The 19,205-nt window shown below is 43.0% G+C and overlaps 2 protein-coding genes across 2 annotated transcripts; both read left to right on the forward strand.

Moving 5' to 3' along the window:
* The first annotated feature begins 1,832 nt into the window (after positions 1-1,832).
* Positions 1,833-8,451, forward strand: LOC120726372 (methyltransferase-like protein 24). Its single transcript, XM_040019898.1, has 5 exons — positions 1,833-2,319; positions 3,209-3,307; positions 4,847-4,983; positions 5,151-5,418; positions 7,398-8,451. The coding sequence occupies exons 1-5, from the start codon at positions 1,996-1,998 to the stop codon at positions 7,701-7,703; spliced, it is 1,134 nt and encodes a 377-aa protein (XP_039875832.1). The 5' UTR covers positions 1,833-1,995; the 3' UTR covers positions 7,704-8,451.
* Positions 8,452-9,902: 1,451 nt separating this feature from the next.
* On the forward strand, positions 9,903-18,962 carry wasf2 (WASP family member 2). Its single transcript, XM_040019897.1, has 9 exons — positions 9,903-10,031; positions 11,175-11,340; positions 11,553-11,687; positions 11,825-11,978; positions 13,157-13,274; positions 13,417-13,538; positions 14,552-14,707; positions 15,003-15,472; positions 17,529-18,962. Exons 2-9 carry the CDS (start codon positions 11,208-11,210, stop codon positions 17,687-17,689), a joined length of 1,449 nt encoding a protein of 482 aa, XP_039875831.1. The 5' UTR covers positions 9,903-10,031; positions 11,175-11,207; the 3' UTR covers positions 17,690-18,962.
* The last annotated feature ends 243 nt before the right edge of the window (positions 18,963-19,205 follow it).

Below are 19,205 nucleotides of genomic sequence, written 5' to 3' on the forward strand. Positions count from 1 at the left end.
CGTGTATGGGCGTGTGCGTGTGTGTGCCTGTGGGGTCAAAAGGAGTGAAGCTTCCCAGACACCAAAGTCTTGGCGGGGCCTAATTCTTTCTTTCACTCTCTCCCTTCTTTTTTCTGTGGTCTTGTGTTGTTTGGTGGTTTTTGTGATGAAAAAAAATAAATAAATTGTATATCTGTCTGTTACATATCATGTATGTATCTGAGGTGCAAAATATTTAAATACACATTCTGTTCTTGCCATTGGTAATCTCGTCTATAGCATTGAGCTTCTTTGCCGGATTAAGGGGGGAGGTGTGAGTGTGTTTGTGTGTGGCTGTGTTTTAGAGCCTCCCTGAGTATTGGGCTTTGCCCAGGCTGTCTGGGACTGTGAGCGAGTGTGCGAGCGAGCGAGTTCACTCAAGGACACAATTCGACAGGGAGTGAAAGGGAGGGGAGGAGAGGAATAGATGGTGGGGAGAGAGCAGGGGAGGATACGTTGGAGGGAAAAGAAAGAAACCAGACTGAGGAAATCAGAAAAAGGTGTTGAATTGGTTCTTAAAGCCATTAAAACAAAACAAAAAAAATGCGCAAAATTGTAGTTTCACAATTCATCCAAATAAGGAAATGTTTTAAAGCAAGCAACCAAAGACTGCTGGTACGGGAGAGAGCTGACAGGAAAGGAACCCATGCCTATTTCATGCCCTCGCAGGGAAACTTGCTACTATACGGCAAATACTGTACATCTGCAGCTTGTGTATATGCATGTGCATGCCAGACAGAGAATTAGAGAGAAAGAAAGCAGATGGGCTAAGTTTACTGGCTGCATATTGTGTACAGTTTGTCAACAGACTGACTAAATAGACTCAGACATGGCCGGAGGAAATGTGTTTGCTGTGACATTCCACTGTATGGTGGAAGGGTGCACGAACTGTCAACAACATTACATGACAGACCGAGAGGGGGATGGTGCAGAGCGACAGCTCTCTTTCAGACTTTTCTTTTGTGTGGCATTTCTATAAAACACTGCAATTTCATTTACATGCAACTGCTTCGTTTTTGTGTGTGTTTAATTTAGGGAAAATCGCAGCCAATTTCATCCCACACCAGAAGCAAATCTAATAACAATAATCTGTCATTATCGGTACAATAATTTCTCAAGATAAGCAGAGGTAACACTAGAAGCCATCCATCTGTATTATTTAGCATATTTGTGGACATTTTAGGGGTTTATTAATGAAAATGTCCTAAACTATATCATGGAAACACATTTATATAATTGCATCATTTTACTCAGATGCCATTCATTTTGTATTTATACTCCGGCATACAAGAAAGAACCTAAAATTACTTAAAACTGGGTTAACACACCGATAATTATGGTTTGTGATAAATAGATGTATAGAATATGAAGATTTCTGATGCCAAGTAGCCTAGGACATTAATGTGGAGCAAAATGAGCATTTAGAGTTCTAGTATAAACTTTCCAAACTTCAATAAAAGTACAGACCACAGGCAGTGATTGTGCATCTTAAATATGACAGCCTGGAGTTTTATTTATTTATTCAATATTTTTTTAATACCCTAATAATAAATTTATATGACTCACACTGATATGGTGGAAGAATATCAGTAGTTGGTCATCTTTTTGATAAATAAAGCATTTATTTTTACGGTAGAGGTGGCCTGTTTGGCCAATATAAAAACGAAATGGTGTTTTTCTTTAATCCTACATGCCTGTTAATTATAACCTAGTTACTTATAGGTTAAATAAAGCGGGGGTCACTGTGTCAATAAGGCCACCGCTGACCGAGGAATGCGCTTCGTCATCAGCAACTTTCCCCTGGGGATAACGAGAAGGAGGAGGTCGCGGAGGAAAGTGGAGGAGGGGAGTTCTCAGCTGGGACTTTCCTCTGCCCTCCAGGAAAACCGAAAAAAAGGGTTAAAAAAAAAAAAAAAAAGTTAAATCACAGGGCACAGCGCCGGAGATGTTCGCCGGAGCCGTCGCGGAAGTGGAGGTATGCGGACCTGTGCGCCGTGGAGGGGCCGCTGCGGTGTCTCCCTCCGCTCGGGAGTACTACTCCTCTTAATCCCACCGTTTCTCCTCGCGCTCCAGCTCCTTGTCCTCGGGTCACTTTTACCTGGAGTCGCGCGGGTGTGGATGGGGTTAGAGGAGCGGGACGGAGGGGTCGCCTTTTCCGTTATCAGCATTGAACCGAAGCGGAGCTCACGGCATCGGGGGACGCCCGGTGTGGCTGAGGAGGAGGCAGAGGTGGACGACGGGCAGAGGAGGGGGGAGGGGGCACGAGCGTACGAGGACGAGAACGAGATGCACTCGCGCCAGGTTCGTAAAGAAGTAGGGAAATAAGTTTATGCGTGGAATGTTTTATTATAGTACACGTGTAAATGTTTTGGGATGACTTGCATTTTTAATTTTAACTTAAATTACCAATATATTAAATTTATGAATGAAGTTTAGAAATAATTTAAAAAATGAACTAAGTGGGAGACAGATACTGGGATCACTGGGATTCAACAGGACTGCCACCCTGCTGCTGCTGCTGTGGCGTCCTCATCCAGTTCATTTATTATGCTGGGCCAGTTTGTGCACGACTCCCTGCATGATTACAGGCATGATGGGACAGGTGAGGGCAGGGGGCGCAGCTCAGCGCTGACCCCACATCAGAGAGAGATGACAGCTGTTCCCGTCTTTCTGTCTTTGCCCTTCAGCTGCAGAGTGCTACAGCCTCCATCTGTGTTTGTGTGTAGGTGCATCTGTCCCCTCTTCACCTCTCACTCCTCTCGCCCTCTCGCTTTCACTCTGCTCTTCTCTCACTGTCTCTTTATCTGCCCAAGGCTAAACTCTGACTCATTCTAGTGAATCATCACCTACCCCCCCCCCCCCCCCCCCCCACACACACACACACACACACTCCCCACAGAGGTTGCCATGGTGACCAAAAGGTTCATTCTGATTTAGGTGGGGTGGAGATTGATGGTGATGGTGGGGTTGTGTGTGCAAACGTGTGTTTGTATGTTACACCGCCTTAGGCAAATACCAGCAGGACGGAGGTCAGTGCCTGTGACCTGGCTCCTCTGCACTCCTACCTGGGCGCTCGCACACTTTACTGCCATTCCTATACATTATTTAACCACATTCAGAATTCTCTTGGATGTGTTGGTATTCCTTGCGCTGGAGTATATATAAATATACACGTTATGCATGTTCCCAGGTGGGACCCAGAGCAGTGGAAGTGCAGCTGTGGGCAGCAGGCGAGCCATCCTTCACAGCAGAGCTCAATCGAGTCATCTCATATATCACAAGGCCACAGGTAGGCTGCGCAGAGCACCATCCAAAATGCTGCAGTGAAAAATGTTTCCTTCACAAAGTTATCCGAAACTGAAAGAGCAAAAATAATCAGAGGGTTTGAAATGTCTGAGAGTGATTTCAAAACTCCCTAACATCATTTACTTTATGTAACACAACCTGAAGTCTGGTAATTTTTTAACCGTTTATGGGACTGTAGAACAATGAGACTATAGTAAGCCTACAGCATAACACACATTTCACAAGATTACAGATAAGCAATGAGAAATAACAGGATGAATACAACTTGAAGTTATAAAGGACTTGTCGAATGCACAAACTTTTGGCTTGTGACCCTTTAAAAAGTGTCTGCTATATTTCACGAGAAAAGTCACGGAAGAAAAATCAGGTTTTTATTTGCAGACGGTTTTCTTCATCTTTCCTGTCTGTTTAAAAATCTGGTCTCATGACACCCCCCCCTCCCCCAGGGTTATCCTCTGACCCCTTGGAGAGGTCCCAGCCCTTAGGTTGGAAACCACTGGTCCAATAAATAACGCACTCCCTGAAGGCTGCACTCCAGCTCAGTGGGGGCTTCACATTTTTGTAGCCAGGAGTTAGACCTTGCCAAGCCTTAACAGAAATCAATAAAAAAAGCAACTTCACTTTTTTGACTACTCCACTTCTTTGACTGCAGTCGAGTGTGGGGGGTTAACATAGCAGTAATATGATCAGTCAGGCACTGTCAATATGCTGCCAGCAGAAATCTACCATATCTGGAGCCAGTAAGGACTTTTTGTTCCAGACAGGAAACTCCCAAACAAGAGTAAAAACTTACGCAACACCAAGTGCTGGAGAAGTGGGAAGGAAAGTTATATATGGAAGAATTTAAAAAACTGCTCCTAGTGTGCTGATTTAGTTTGGTATTATTTAAAGGGGCTTGATATTGCTCCATGTTTTTATTCTCAGACTTAAATGAATTCTTATGTATTTCATACTATACCTCAGGGAAGCATGTTAGTTCAACTTCTGTGTCTCACTTAGAACCAGCTTTCTTGTGATTGGCTGCCCCTCACAAAGTGTTTTGAATTGCAGGTGGGTGGGGCATCAGTGTTTGAGATGACTGTATAAGGATAGCCAGTCGGTGACATTACAACAGAGCAGTTTGAAACCTTAAACTTTCCCTGACTGCATGACTTGAAACTTTCACCGTGCTTAATGTGAGCACAAAGCAGGAGCAGCATATGTGACAGAAAACAAGACAAAAGCAGAAACAGTCCCCGTTAATTATTCAGTGCAACAAATTAAAGCATCTCACGTGTGGCCTTTTTAAACAGCCGCTATCAAATTATGAGTTTATCATTAAACAATTCTGTTTTATTCAAAGATATTTCGAGCCATGACTCTGCAATGTTCTCACAAATTACACAATTCTGGCCACTTTTCTGAACAACTTCTCCTTCCTTAGCTTCCCCTCTTCTCATTTGAATGCTAATTCTGTGTCGCGCTGTTTCCAGACCTCCATCCAGCCCGTCTTATGTGACTCTTTCCTCTTGTCTGTCCCCAGATGAACTGCTCCAAGGTTTTATCTCCAGGGCGGGCTCAGCCAGCACAGAGCCCTGCAGCGCCAGCCCATTGGCTGCTGTGTGCTGAGGACTGGCTCCTTCCAGCTACACACAAAACGTGTGTCGCATATTCCTTCAGGTGTGCCACTTGTCTGAGCCTTATGTCAATGCACGTGCTGCTATGCATTCTTATCACCGGTTCAGTTGGAATAAACAATGCAATGCATATTTAATCATGCATGCAATAATGTTCAAACGGCCTTTGCCTTCCTTCCTGTCTTTGTATGTCTGTCTTTGTCTCTCTAGCATGGATGGGGGAGATGCAGACTTTCTGAAGACTGTGTCGGGGCTGGGATGTGAAATACACTGTTTTGATCCCAGCAACTCTAATGCATCTGGTGGTCACCTTGGCAACAGTTTGGCTAGTAACCATGGCAATGGAGGCGTGGTCAGCCAGCACAAGATGTGGCTTGAGTGGCGAGCTCCAAAGAAGCGCGCGCACAAGAGGAGAGGAAACCCGGGTGGTGTTTCTCAGACACTGGCAGACATCATGGCAGCTCTGGGACATCACACAGTAAGACACGCACGCATGCACACACACTGAAATGTAGAGAAACAGTGCCAAACAAACATACCTTAGAGTCTTTTCACCCCAACATACCCTGAAAGCTCTTTTACTCAGATGTTCCCATAGCAACAGGGCTCTGCGCCATCTCTGGCTACCATGGCAACAGTTTAAGTGAATGAATCACCCAATTGCTTCCTGCAGCCACAAGAGGGAACTGCATACCTGGAGTTTGATTATATGCGGGGTGACAGAATAGCAAGCAGTCCAATACGTTCATCTATAACTACTTAGTGCCACAGCATGGAGTTAAAATATACAATAGCTTCATGTAAGCAATAGCGCTACCATAGGTGGAGAAATGATCAAATGAGTGGGTTAAATTTTGGGGGGGGGGGGGGGGCTAAACTTTCTCGCTGTTAGATGGACAAGGAAAATTCGAACACAGCTGTCTGGATTCAGTGGATGACGCAGAGGAGATTGATACAGACCGTGCACATTTGTTGCATTTGTTAACACTTTTGACTTTCTGTTATTCAGATTTCATCCAAAAATAACCAAACGTGGTGCACAAGATGTTTGGACAACTCAGGACACTGCTCGTGTGTTTGATTAGAGGTTTCATGTATTGTTTCCCCCTGATTGGACAAGCAAATCAATTCTGACTGCTTCAGTGTCTGATTGCCTCCAGTTTGATCCAAATTTGGTTTAAGTATGTAGAGCCCATGACGTAGACTACACAAGTGGCTGCCATTGCCAGCTTTTAAACCTGTGTGGCTCAGTTGTTCCAACATTTATGACCGACAGTGCTGTTAATTAAATCTACTGTGATTAACCAGATTTTTTGTGAAAGCTGAGTTCAATTTTACTCGTCACACTCAGTTCTGATTACTGTCAGACCCGTTGAATCAAGAAATCACTTAAATACAGCCTGTCTAACAAAGTGAAGTGAACATGACATGTTCACTTCACAATCTAAGGAAGCAACTGAGAACCAAAGTCATTGACGCATATCAAAGCCATTTCTAAAGTTTTGGGTCTCCAGTGAACCATGATGAGAGTCATTATTCACAAATGGAGAAAACTTGGAGCAGTGGTGAACCTTCCTAGGATCGGCCGGTCTACCAAAATTACCCCAGGAACACATCAACGACTCATCCAGGAGGTCACAAAAGAACCCAGAACAGCATCTTAAGAACTACAAACCCCTCCAATGTGACTGAATTAAAACTACTCGTCAAAGAAGAGTGGGCTAAAATTCCTAGTACTAATTTCTGCTGCATGCTAAAGGGGGAGGGCAACAGACTCAACATTTTAAGTATTGTTCTATTTTGTGACTTTTTAGCTTGTAAGGATGTATTTTCAACAGTTGCAAGTGAGCTGCAATCGATTTCTCCAAGAACTGCAGCTAATAATTCTAATAATCAATATTTGACTGTATATGATTGTATGATTACAAAGCAGCAGGTCCACTATGGAAAGTAGTAATATGGTAAATGAACTGATACTTTGAACATTCAGAACACTTTCTCATTACAAGCCTGGTCACCCATTCACATATACGTTCACACTCCAACGGATGCATCGGGCGAAACTCTGGGTTCAGTTTGACATGCAGACTAGGGGATGCAGGGATTGGCAGAAGACCTGTTCTATCTGCTGAGCCACAGCCACCCTCATAGCATGAATATATCCTAATAAACTATCATTAAACATATAGACGGTGCTGGGAATTGTTCTTAGTAAAGCTGAGCTGATTTCAGTACCATCCCAATTCAGATCAGCTGATAAAGCCGTTTTTTTTACAGTGCTTTTGCATGCTGACAGGAAATTCTGTTCCTGACTTAATCAGTGTCTTTTCTGTTGCTGCTAAAAGCCTGCTTTGTTCTGTATCTGGTGTTTTGCTAACTTAGGCTTCCTATGTGCTTGGGAGGGTGGGGAGGTGCTAGACCAGAGCCGTACTTTCCTCTGTTCTTTCTTCTCCTTAGGTTCACTTCCTGTATGCTGACCTGCTAAGCGGCGAGTGGCGCGTTTTTCAGAATTGGATCGAGGCAGGAACTCTACAGAATGTCCACCATCTTGTTGCCAAGGTGCACCTGCAGTGGGCAGGGTTTGAGGTGGGCGGAAGGGATGAGGAAGTGCTCCGCTATTGGTTCAGTGTCCTTCAAGGTCTTCAAGCTTGTGGACTCAAGCTGGTTCACAGCTCTGCAGGAGAGGGTCACAGTGTCCTTAAACAGACAGTAGCAAATGCTCACAGCTCCTACACACTCAGCTGGGTAAACACACGACACTGAGACTCACACACTGCTGGATGAAGCTGCGCACACATTATCCAAAGAGGGGGAAGCAGCTAGTGAAGTTTCCTGTTTTTCCTGGGATTTCAGGCATACACAGTTCTTCACATGACACCTCCCTCTAGTGGACATGAAGAAATCTGCAGCTAAAGGGTAACGCCAACTCTGAAAGAGAAACTGTATTTATGTTTAAAACAGCATTTTATTGTATCCAAATACTGAGAAGAAGAAGGGCTTGTTGTTTTAACCAAGTTAGAGGCCAAATAATAACAACTATTTTCAACTCATATAGACTGTACTGTGTCACAAAGGATGTATGTATGTTCCAACTATTTCTGAATGCAAAACAACTGTCTGACAGGCTATTCTTTATTTTACAGTTGTACCATAAAGCTGTGTTTTGTTTTGTTTTTACCAATGAATCCCAAAATGCAACGCTTTGACCCGAGTCTGATCCAACAGGTTAACTTCTTTGAGTACATCACTGTAAGCCTTAATTACAGTGGGGTAAAATTTTACATCGAAGAAGAGCTTTTATCGTAAACTGGGTGTGTATACTGTGATGATGTATTAGAGGAAAACAATCAAGTTGCAGTTTAAAACCTGTTAGTGACTGGTTGTAATGCAATGGGTCAGGTGTGTCAGAGTACCTATAATTTGTGTCCTGAGGAAGACAACTGTTGTCCTTGAGGCAACTGTTGTTTCAATGTTGCACAATATAAATAAAACTGAATTTAATTAAAAAGAATTATCTCACAATTTGTTTTATATATTCATCCATATTTTCCTATATTTATTATAGCTTTATCCATTCCAAAAACCGTTATGTGTTTGATATGATTTTTCCTGTTGAGACATCCAATATTGTCCATGTTTCAACTGTTTAGCTGTTGATTTGAGGTGAAGTTGAAGAATTTGATGGTACCACTGGCAACAAACAGCCCGAAGCATGACGCTGCCACCATCATCCGTAACCGCTGGTACAAGTACAGTGTTGTTTGGTTTGAGAGCCTCAACTTTACTCTTTACAACTTTACCAAATAGCTTAAACTTCATCTTGTCCATTGACCATCTCAACCATCAAACCTTTCTTCTGAAGGTATTTGGTTTGTCCATGTGGGCAGTTGGAAATTTAAGTTGAGCTTGAAGATTTTGGAGCAGGGGCTTCTTTCTTGGTAAGCACCTTCTCAGTCCATGGTGATGCTTCACTGTGGACAGTGACACTGGTGTTTCTGCAGTTTCCAGATCGCAGTAGGCTTGAGCCTCGGTGGTTCTTGGATTATTCCTGAACATCCTAACCAGTGTCCTGTCACTGAGGGTGACAGTTCGGGGCTTCTTCCAGGCCTTGGCAAAGTGGTGACACATCTCAATAACTTGTACTCACATATAATTGTTTGTACTGATGATCTTGGAATCTGTGGTTGTTTACAAATGACAAGGTTTAATGTCTTTATGAGTGTATTCTAAGGTTGTGTTTAATAATTTGAGAGAAGCACACATCAACCTACGTACGGTATTTACATGGACTTGATAGTGGGAAACAGCACAAAAAAGTAAAAAGAAAAAAAAAGTCTACAAGCGTGCAACAATTAAATTACTTTGATAGTCTATTTCCTCCAACCACATTGTATGGACACTTCGATCTATGAAGGAAAACAAAAGAAGCTGGGTGTAACAGTGTTAACTTTATATGCCAAAACAAATGTGAGCACTGTACCGCAAGATGAAGCCCATTGCAACATTAAAATAACCACATTGTCTCAAATGTATTCACCACATATTCACAGGCGTGACGCCAACTTCTATGTGATTGAGTCTTCACTGGATGCACGCTAGCTTGAAGCTCTGCAGTTTGCTCGGGCTGAGCTGAGGTTAAGCAGGCACTTAACACTCACCGAGGCTTACTGGACAACCTGCTTGTCGGTATGAGCTTTTCTCCACAGCACATTTTATCCATGGAAGCTAATGCCAGTCATTCCTCGGACGCGTTCCAACTCGCTTGAGCGCACGTTGGAATGTGCCGCTGCCTCCACCCTCTCTTACGTAAATTGCGGACAGATGTTTGCCACTAGTTTGGGTGGAGTTGCGCTTTTTACGTTGCAATTTCCACATCCTGTTCTCGGTTATAGCAGGTGACAGGCCCAGCAGCCAATCAGCTTCAAAGAACTCCGCCGCTCGACCAATCAGAAGTTCGCAACCCCGGGACTTGGGCGATCTGTTTAGCTCGGTCCCGCATACAGTACCGAACAACATTTCTTAAGAAAAATCTTGAGACAATAACAATTGTAGGGCTGTATAAAGAGACGCCTAAGGTTACCAGGTTTGACGGTAAGTGAAATGTCTTTGTTGTGTGTTGTTTTGTTTAAGCGAGTGGCGTAAATGTACGTTTGTTTGGCTTTTCCTTCGATATAAGAGACGCCTAGAAGTTACTTCCTGCTCTGAGAAGGCCGAGATCCCAAGTTACATTTATTCCATTTAAGTTAAGTTAGTGGCGCAAAAAAAAGTGTAACCCGTCTTTTTTTTTTTACCACGTATTTACTCACGTCAGAGAAAGTTAGGAGCTCGGTGTAAAGTTGGGGGGAAAAGTGCAGTAAAGCTAGCTAATAGCACTTTGTCAAAGGCAGAGTGGGCGACCTGTCAGTGACGAACAAGCCTCTAAGCCTGAAATGGACGCATTCCTTCATTCATGATTAATCACTAAATCCTCCAGGTAGCTTGGTAATAATATACACATCCCGAGGTACGAAGGTAGCGACCCTCCATTTTTCCCGCTTTCTTTTTCTTTCCTTTTCTACACACAGTAACGTTTATGCCATGATTCACCACCAACAGGAAAAAACTTGTAATTAGGCAGCTGCAATGGGCAACAGCAGTCAAAACAGGGTGTACTTAGAGAGTAAACCAAAATCAAGGCCGCACTGTGTTGAAAGCAGGGAGAGTCTGCAGTCACTGCAAATCTCTGACCCCTTAATAGGAACTGTCGTTTGCTTATCTTATTCAGTCTGGACACTGTGGAGTTACTGCACTGCGTGAGCTCACACGGCTGCCCTGACTAATCTGTTTAAAATAACGTGATGTGTTTCCACTGCTCTAAGCAGTGCGGAAATCACAAATCCACCTAGTTCTGCTCTTTGCTATTTTGGACATTTTAGATTTGTCCACTCTAAACCGGGTGGGTGGTGCATGTTCGATGGGTGGAGCGAAGGCATAGTTTTGCTTCTGCTTTAGCTCTGTCTGGGTCAGTGTATTTTTGTAGGCGTCTGTCTCATGTGACTTATTTAGGAATGGAAGGAACATGTTTTTTGTTTTAACCTCAATTTGATTAGTCTGTGAACTGTTAGGACCAGTTCACAGTCGTGTCATAATGAAAATAGGTGCTCATTGGGTGCAAAAGTATAGTAAAATTGAATATTAATTTGATTACATTTATATGTTTTTCACTCCCCTGACCTACCTCTCCTTTTCCAACAGGGTTGGGCTGCCCTACCCCCAGCACACCCCACCATGCCTCTGGTGACGAGGAATATAGAGCCGCGGCATATTTGTCGCCATCCCATTCCCTCTAACATCCGCAGTGAGCTGGAATGTGTCACCAACATAAGCCTGGCCAACATCATCCGCCAGCTCGGCAGCCTCAGTAAGCTTCTGTTATGCTCGGGTGTCAGAGTGTGTATGAATGGTTAATGAGCAGTGATGAATATGTATTACATGGATCTTTATTGTTTTTAAAAAAAAGGTTAATGCATTTTTATGTAGATGTGAATTTTCATTGGCTATGCATGCGTGAGATAAATCCTTTAATTGGTGCAAGTGAGAAACTTGTGTGTGTGTGTGTGTGCACGCGTGCAGGCAAATATGCAGAGGACGTGTTCGGGGAGCTGTTTGTTCAGGCTGGAGAATTTGCCGGCAGGGTGAGCTCGCTTGGAGAAAGAGTGGATCGCCTGCAGGTTAAAGTCACCCAGCTGGACCCCAAAGAAGAGGAGGGTATGTACTTGTACATTTTACTGTTAACGTTACTACTTATACTGGTATCAGTGTAGAGTATTGGTTTGAAACCTCCTTTGCAGAGAATCTAATGAACACAATACATGTTTAAAACATTGCCGGTCTGTTTCTCTCAGTTTCTTTGCATGGAATCACTGCAAAGAAGGCTTTCAAAAGCAGTCTGACCCAGGACCAGCAGCTCTTCACCAGGCCGTCTCTGCCAATGCCTGTACAAGACACTTACACGACCTGCGATCCTCCTCCACCGCTCAACCAGCTCAGCGTATACCGGTAAGATGCTGCACAGGCCAAGCTCATATTTACCCACTGCAGCAGCTCCAGCAGTGAATAACAAGAACACGTGCAAGCACATGTGCCCATATGGAAACACACATGCATGGGAGATTCTTGTAATGTGCATTATTTAAGCTTACCCCTGTTACATGTGCTTCTTATCAAGGAGAGGGTCTTGGAGGTGTCTGGGCAGTATTAGGTTTGATTTAAGGAGGCTCAGTCTAACACGAATGGCAGTTTTACACTAGAAAACGCATAGCACGCCGTTACAAAATCCTAGAGAATTATGGTGTCGACGCCATAGTTTTCCCTGTTGTTTTGTTTTTAGTGTGTAACCTCTTTAAGTCCAGGCAGTTTTGGGGTTTTAATTCTGGCAGCAGTTTGACAAGCCACACTTGTTGCTTTTGCTGTTAAATAACCCACCAATCAATTGATTGTGGAAAGATATTCTGTGGGAAATAACCCCAGAGGGCAGTATGGTGGTGTCGTGGTTAGCACCATTGCCTGGGTTCTCTCCAGCCGCTCCGGCTTCCTCCCACAGTCAAAAGACATGCATTTCATGTTAATTGTTGATTACGAATCAACTGTGGGTGTGAATGTGACTGTGAATCGTTGTCTCTCTGCGGGAGCCCTTTGGCAACCTGTCCAGGGTGTACACTGCCTTTTGCTGTGTAGTAGTTGGGATAGGCTCCAGCCTAGATAAGTGGGAAAAAAAGGGTCGGATGGATGCATGTAAAGCGTCTTTAGTCACAAGCTAAGATATCTGTGAGTGTAGATCATTTACAAGGCACGATATGTCATCTGAAGTGTGAATAATCAGAAGGCAGATGAGAGTGAGAGGGTGATCTCTGCGTAATTACCCCGGCAATGTTAAATGTAATGTGTAGAGCTGTTCCTGGTTTGAATGTAAATGTGGTGATAATTTGACTCGGATCATTCTTTACGGACAATGATTTATCCGTGCGGTGTGATGTGGATGTGACTAAAGACATTAATGTATTTTTAGTGAAGTTTTCTTTTAAAAGGGGAAGTTTACTGGCGTCTTAAGACTAACACACATGCCAGATAACCATCTTTTAACTAACACTGTTTTTTTTTTTCATACTTGTAAGATGGCACATTGTGCTACTGATACCTAGAAACAATTATTAATGTCTGTAAATTGTTGTCTACAGAGACGACGGGAAGGAGGCCCTAAAGTTTTACACCGATTCCTCCTACTTCTTTGACCTGTGGAAGGAGAAGATGCTGCAGGACACCAAGGACATCATGAAGGAGAAACGCAAGCACAGAGTGAGACTCATAAACACCCTCATACGCACAAAGACATGAGTCATTACACAAGTAAAAGCAATCTACAATTAGTCACATCACATGAAAATGTTCGAACCCAGTGCTAATCTTGCACTTTTTAAACCATCTCCTTAATGAGCAGAAGGAGAAGAAAGACCATCTGAACCAACGGACCCTCAATCCTCGAAAGATCAAGACCAGAAAGGATGAATGGGAACGGCGTAAGATGGGAGAGGAGTTTGTTGTACCAAAGTCTGACTTGATGTAAGTTTTCTGAGATGCCTCCTTTTTGTTTATCAGTCATTAACACTGACCAGGAATCAAAAGAACAAAAACCATCAAAGTCTAATTATAGTAAAATAATATCTTCAGAATAGTCCATCACAAAACATCAATCATTTTCATCCAGCGTCATCCACAAGGCTGCAGTGGCTCTGAGCCCTGACATACCCAGTAGGCTTTAATGTGGATTTGAAGCATCTTTTAAATCATTTAATTAATACAATAAAAATCTATTGTTTCTCTTTACAAAGTAAAAAAACAGATCAGACATTATTTTGCTCATTCTTTCCCCTTTTATCACTGGATCTGTACACAGTGGTTTGGATGGTATGTCCTGTCAGAAAATGTTCTCAGGGGGTTGGGTGTAGAGCTGGCTGTCATTGGAAAATTGCAGTAAACAAATGTGTGAGTCACACTGGGCCCTGTTCTTGATGGTACTAGTGTGTGTGTGTGTGTGTGTGTGTGTGTGTGTGTGTGTGTGTGTGTGTGTGTGTGTGTGTGTGTGTGTGTGTGTGTGTGTGTGTATATGTTTGTTTTTTTAATTTTAATATATATTATAATTAAAAGAATGAATACAACAAATATATGTGCACAAATGAGTTAATAGTACCCATTATAACTCAATAACATCAAAGAGTCCTAAATTCCTCGTTTTGGATTATATTCTTTTTACCAAAATGGGAAGTTTTGCTGATTCAGCTCCTGCAGTGTTTCATCGGCCTCACAGCAGGCCTGATAAGGAGAAAAAACAGGCTGATTTCCTGACAAGCTGTATAGGTGAAGAACAAGCTATTCTCTCTCAACACTTTGTGTAATGATCTGTTTCTGCTGCTTTAAAATGCGTTTGGCATGTCTATGAAATTGTTATAAATGTGCATAAACAGATGTGGCCTGAGCACCAAATGCTAATCACGTCCGTGTTTCTTATTATTTGTTATTTGTACTTGTGGTCTGGTTTATTTTTGGGCTCACAGCGATGTCTCATTTCTTATAAGGAATTCTTCTGAGGGCCTGAATGGAAGTATTGGATCTGGGGAGGGCTTCAACTCTGAAAGCCTTGAGCTTAGCACAAACTCCTATGCTTATGATCCTGGCTCGCCTCCTCCTCCCCCCGGTCCCGATGAATTGCCTCCTCCGCCTCCGGACATGGCGTAAGTACTGTAACATCATACATACCAGCCCACACATGCTCCACACATTGCACCACCACCCGTGCAAACATGTAGTGAAAGTACAGCCACACGTACAGCTACACTGAAATCCTATACGCGCCTTCTGAGCTGAAGCTAAACGGATTATAGTCTTTGACTTTGTGATTCTTTAATGAATAGGAGCTGCTCTGGAAGCAGCTGCACACAAATTGCAGGTTAATGGAGGGAAGTGAAGGCTCCATTATGTCGTTTATATTATCCTTTATACCTCCAACTTCCTCTCCATCACTTACAGGTATGGTAACGATGGAGCACCCACCCAGAAGCGTGTCAGCATGCTGAGTCCAAGCCACCCTCCCCCAGCTCCCCCCAATGCTTCTTCCCCGAACAACTCCCGCCCAAGTCTCTCTCCTCCCCCTGCACCTCCTCCCCCTCCTCCACCTTCTGGTTTTGGGATTCCCCCACCTCCCTCTGGCTTTGACACCCCACCTTCTCCCCCTCCGTTCTTCTCCTCTTCCGCTCCACTTGCTCCCCCTCCTCCCCCATCTATGTCCGCCATCCCTCCTCCACCACCTATGCCTGCAGGCGGGGGTCCACCGCCACCACCTCCTCCACCGCCTCCCCCCGGTCCTCCTCCACCACCTTTCGAAAGTTCTGCTCCTCGTCCACCACCTTCTGGCGGGGTAACAGCCTGTTCTGCTCCCAAACCTCAGCCAGAGCCCGTCAGTGACGCTCGCAGCGACCTGCTGCAGGCCATCCGACAAGGTAAAGCACCGCAGGAACACCTCGGGCCTCATGGGCTGGACCAAAGTCTCAAACATGGGAAACAAATAAAACATGCAACACATAACAAACATACATATATAACGAACCGTGAAGAATTAACTTGTAGGCGTTCTTGTGTCGCAAACTTTAATTTGTGTCAGAATCAAGATATAAAAGATCAGACTTATCTTTTATCACGGGAGAACGGGGCCCCTTCACCAAAGAAATGAAAACATGAAGAGACAACAGCAGTGGCGTCTAAATAAAGCATCATCTGTTCCTCCTCACATCAGGCCTCATCTCCTAAATTGAAATCAGGGCTGTAAATCAGAAAAAAGTGCAAAAACATGCTTATTTATTCCTGGTATTTTCAAAATTACTTCTTGGCAGGAGATTAGACATGCAGCCCTCTCATCTTCAAACAGCTGACATGGTTAAAGAGTCTTAAAAAGCACACTTTCCCTCTGAACAAAACACTCCAGAGTTGTTGTTTTTTGTCCTACAACAGCCACCGTAGCTTAATTTATGCACTTGAATTGGGAAATGTGAGAAAATAGATATCAGTTGACTGCAATCCACTGACATCTAGCAGTGAGATATGCACACCCTTTTCTTTTAACACCACTATTGTTCTAAAACGTGATTATCAGTGCTAGTTTCTCAGATAAAGATTTAAGCACTAACACAATACTTAAACTACCAAAGAGTAAAGAAGATATATGCTCTGCGTTTGTGCACAGTGACATGTCACCATTTACTTTGTCTGTGCATTCCCTTACTTGCGAAACATTTACAAATATATTGAATCCTGCAATGTTTACTACTTAATTTGGTCCCTGCTGCCTGCCGCTGTTGTTTGACACATTTTTACTCCCAGCTGTCAGTGAGTGAAACAGTGTGATACGTTTGAGCAGGAGTATAAACAAAGTGGCATGCATAAAAAAACGTGGACCTGCAAACAGTGAACTCATGTTCAAGAAGCCAGTTTGAGATGATTTGAGCTTTGTGACATGATGTGTTACACTCTGGTCATGAACATGGACATGGTCAGCAACAGTACTTGGCTAGACTGTGCTGTATAATGATCAGCTGGTAATTACGGGCCCAAAGTCGGAAATCAAAACTCAGACCAGGAAACATTTCTTCAGTGTTTTAAGCCCTAGAGATGGTTGTTTGGGGAAATCCCAGTAGATCAGCAGTTTCTGAAGTACTCTGGCATCAACAACTGTGCCACGTAAATGTTTTTTGGTTACGGTCATGTGATTGGCTAATGACACATTTGCATTAATAGCAGGTGAATAAAGTGGCTATTTTGAGCGTTTTAACCATTAATTTGAATCAAGGCTGCTGACAAGAAAAGTTCTTCAAAACCCTGAAAGGTTTGTTTGTTTGTTTTTGGGTTTTTTTGGGTTTGTTTTTTGTTTTCTCCACTCGGCAGTGAGTATTTTCTCCACAACATGTTGTGGCTTACATAAATAAGTGTGATGTCCTTGACTCCTCCAGCTCTGCAGTCAAACTGATACTCCCTCTTCACAACCATACGGTTCTCATCATCCTGTGATACATACAAAATGATATGCTAATCGTGTGTTATTGTTGAGCTTTATGAGCTGTTTATCTTAAACTTAGTTGATTTGTTGTAGACTTTAACGCTGCAGTCAACTCCCACTCGCCTCAAACCATTATCTGGAAAGCAGTATGTCTCTGTATCAGCACAGCAGGGAAGAGGGCAGAGGAGGAAATGAATTATGCCACTGAGCTGTAATTTATTAAGTCAAGGACCTTAGGTAACACGTTCAGCTTTTAAAAAGACAATGTGTGCTGGTCTCGAATGATATTAAATACTTAAAAACTGCATTTTAAGTATTGAGTATGTGGACTCTTTCCTTCAAGTTCCATACATGATTTGTGACCACTATCTGCCAGCTCCCTGATTACCCTGATAGTCAGTGATGACAGCGTTTTTATATGAATGACCTAAATAATGACAGAGTTAAGCTGGATAAAGATTACTCAGATGTTGAACACGCCTTTAAACCGTTTAACACGTTTTCAGGTTTCAACCTGCGGAAGGTGGAGGAACAGCGGGAGCAGGAGAAGAGGGATCACTTCGGCAACGATGTGGCTGCCATCCTGTCGCGCCGTATCGCCGTGGAGTGCAGCGACAGCGAGGACGACTCCTCCGAGTTCGGAGAGGACGATGACTGGTCCGATTGATCGCCATCCCTTTTCCTCTCACTACCGTGTGCGTGTTTGTGTCTGTCTGTGTGTGTGTGGTTGTTTGTTTGTTTTCTTCCTCAGTCTTAGAAAACACCTGTGCATTCCCATTCAGATTCTAGCCTTCAAGTACAAACAGCACAGAGGTCTGTGTATTTTTTGTGTGAAAGCTGGTCACTTTGAGAGGACGTGTGCATGTTGTATTTGCTTGTGACCAATTTCAAATCACATTCCTCGATCCGGTCACGTATATATTCAAAATAATTTATGTCAGAATTATAAATGGAGCGAGCGTGTCTGGTTTTGTCCTAGTTTGCCATTAATTCTCATTGGATGACACACGGCTGTTATTGATGCAAGAGCGCTATGTGATGTGACGCACGTCTCTCCTGAGCGCGTGCCTAAATGCATCACCTCCGCCTCTCTCTGCGTGTCTGTTACAGTCAGGTATCCTTTGCTGAGGGCTTAAAGCCTGGTTTTTAGTGGCTGTGGTGCATTATGGCAACAGACAATAGAGAGTAAAATCGAACACAAGCACACACACACATGCAACAGCTTCAGTTCACAGTAGTTATATGTATCGATGGAAAGACAAGCTTCTTCATAGATTATGTGATACGGATGTAAAGTTTATATCTATGGATTATTAATTCAATCACTTTAAATCCCAAAGCACAGTTTTTATTACATTTTGTATTTTGTCTTCTCACTTTTTCTTTGTTTTTTAAGTGGTTTCATGAGAACCTTTGTCTTGTGGTTGTAGCTCATAAACAAACTCAGTAATTAATTATTCAGTGAGATAAGGAGAGAGGTATTGGCTGATGTCAGACACCAGGAGTGTTGGATAAGTTTGCCATACTTAACATATGCAGAAATTAACATTAATAACTTGATTTTTATTTTTAATGTTATTTTTTTGGCTAATGTATTTTACTTTTCTTATGTTTTTCTTCCTGCAATTGTATTCTGAGATTTTCTGGGGATCAACTAGAATCTGTTGCTTTAATCACAGTGCCTTTTTATACTGAATTTCAGTGTCTGTGCCTTAATTTGGTTAGCAATACAGGTTCCTGTCAGCTTTCTCCAAAACTATGATGATGAGTCCAATGAACTGACTGTTTAATGTGGACCACTTTTTTTTAAAGTGCCTTTTCTTTTAAGTCTGTCTGTGTTAATACACCATGACACGGCATGCTTAGCCAAAGATCTGCTTCTCCTGCCTTAAATTTCCAAATGATTAGTTCGTTCAATAAAGAGAGTGAATTTCACTGACTGTTCCGTGTTTGGTGTGTGTGCTATGATGTCTTAAGTAAGAGGTTAAACCTTGAAGAAGGAAAAAAAAAAAAGCTCTGCTCAGGCTTCCAGTGACTCATCCTCTTTATGTCTTTGCTGGACACCTTTCATAGCCCTCGGTGCCGCGTGTGTAGAGGGTGTGAAAACGAACTGACTGCAGAAATTTTCAGAAAACTGGTAGGAGGAGAGAGAAACCTCTTGCATAATCGCCGCATTCTCATGC

Source organism: Simochromis diagramma, unplaced genomic scaffold (genome assembly GCF_900408965.1).
Source record: "Simochromis diagramma unplaced genomic scaffold, fSimDia1.1 OVJJ01000753.1, whole genome shotgun sequence".
Classification (NCBI taxonomy): Eukaryota; Metazoa; Chordata; class Actinopteri; order Cichliformes; family Cichlidae; genus Simochromis; species Simochromis diagramma.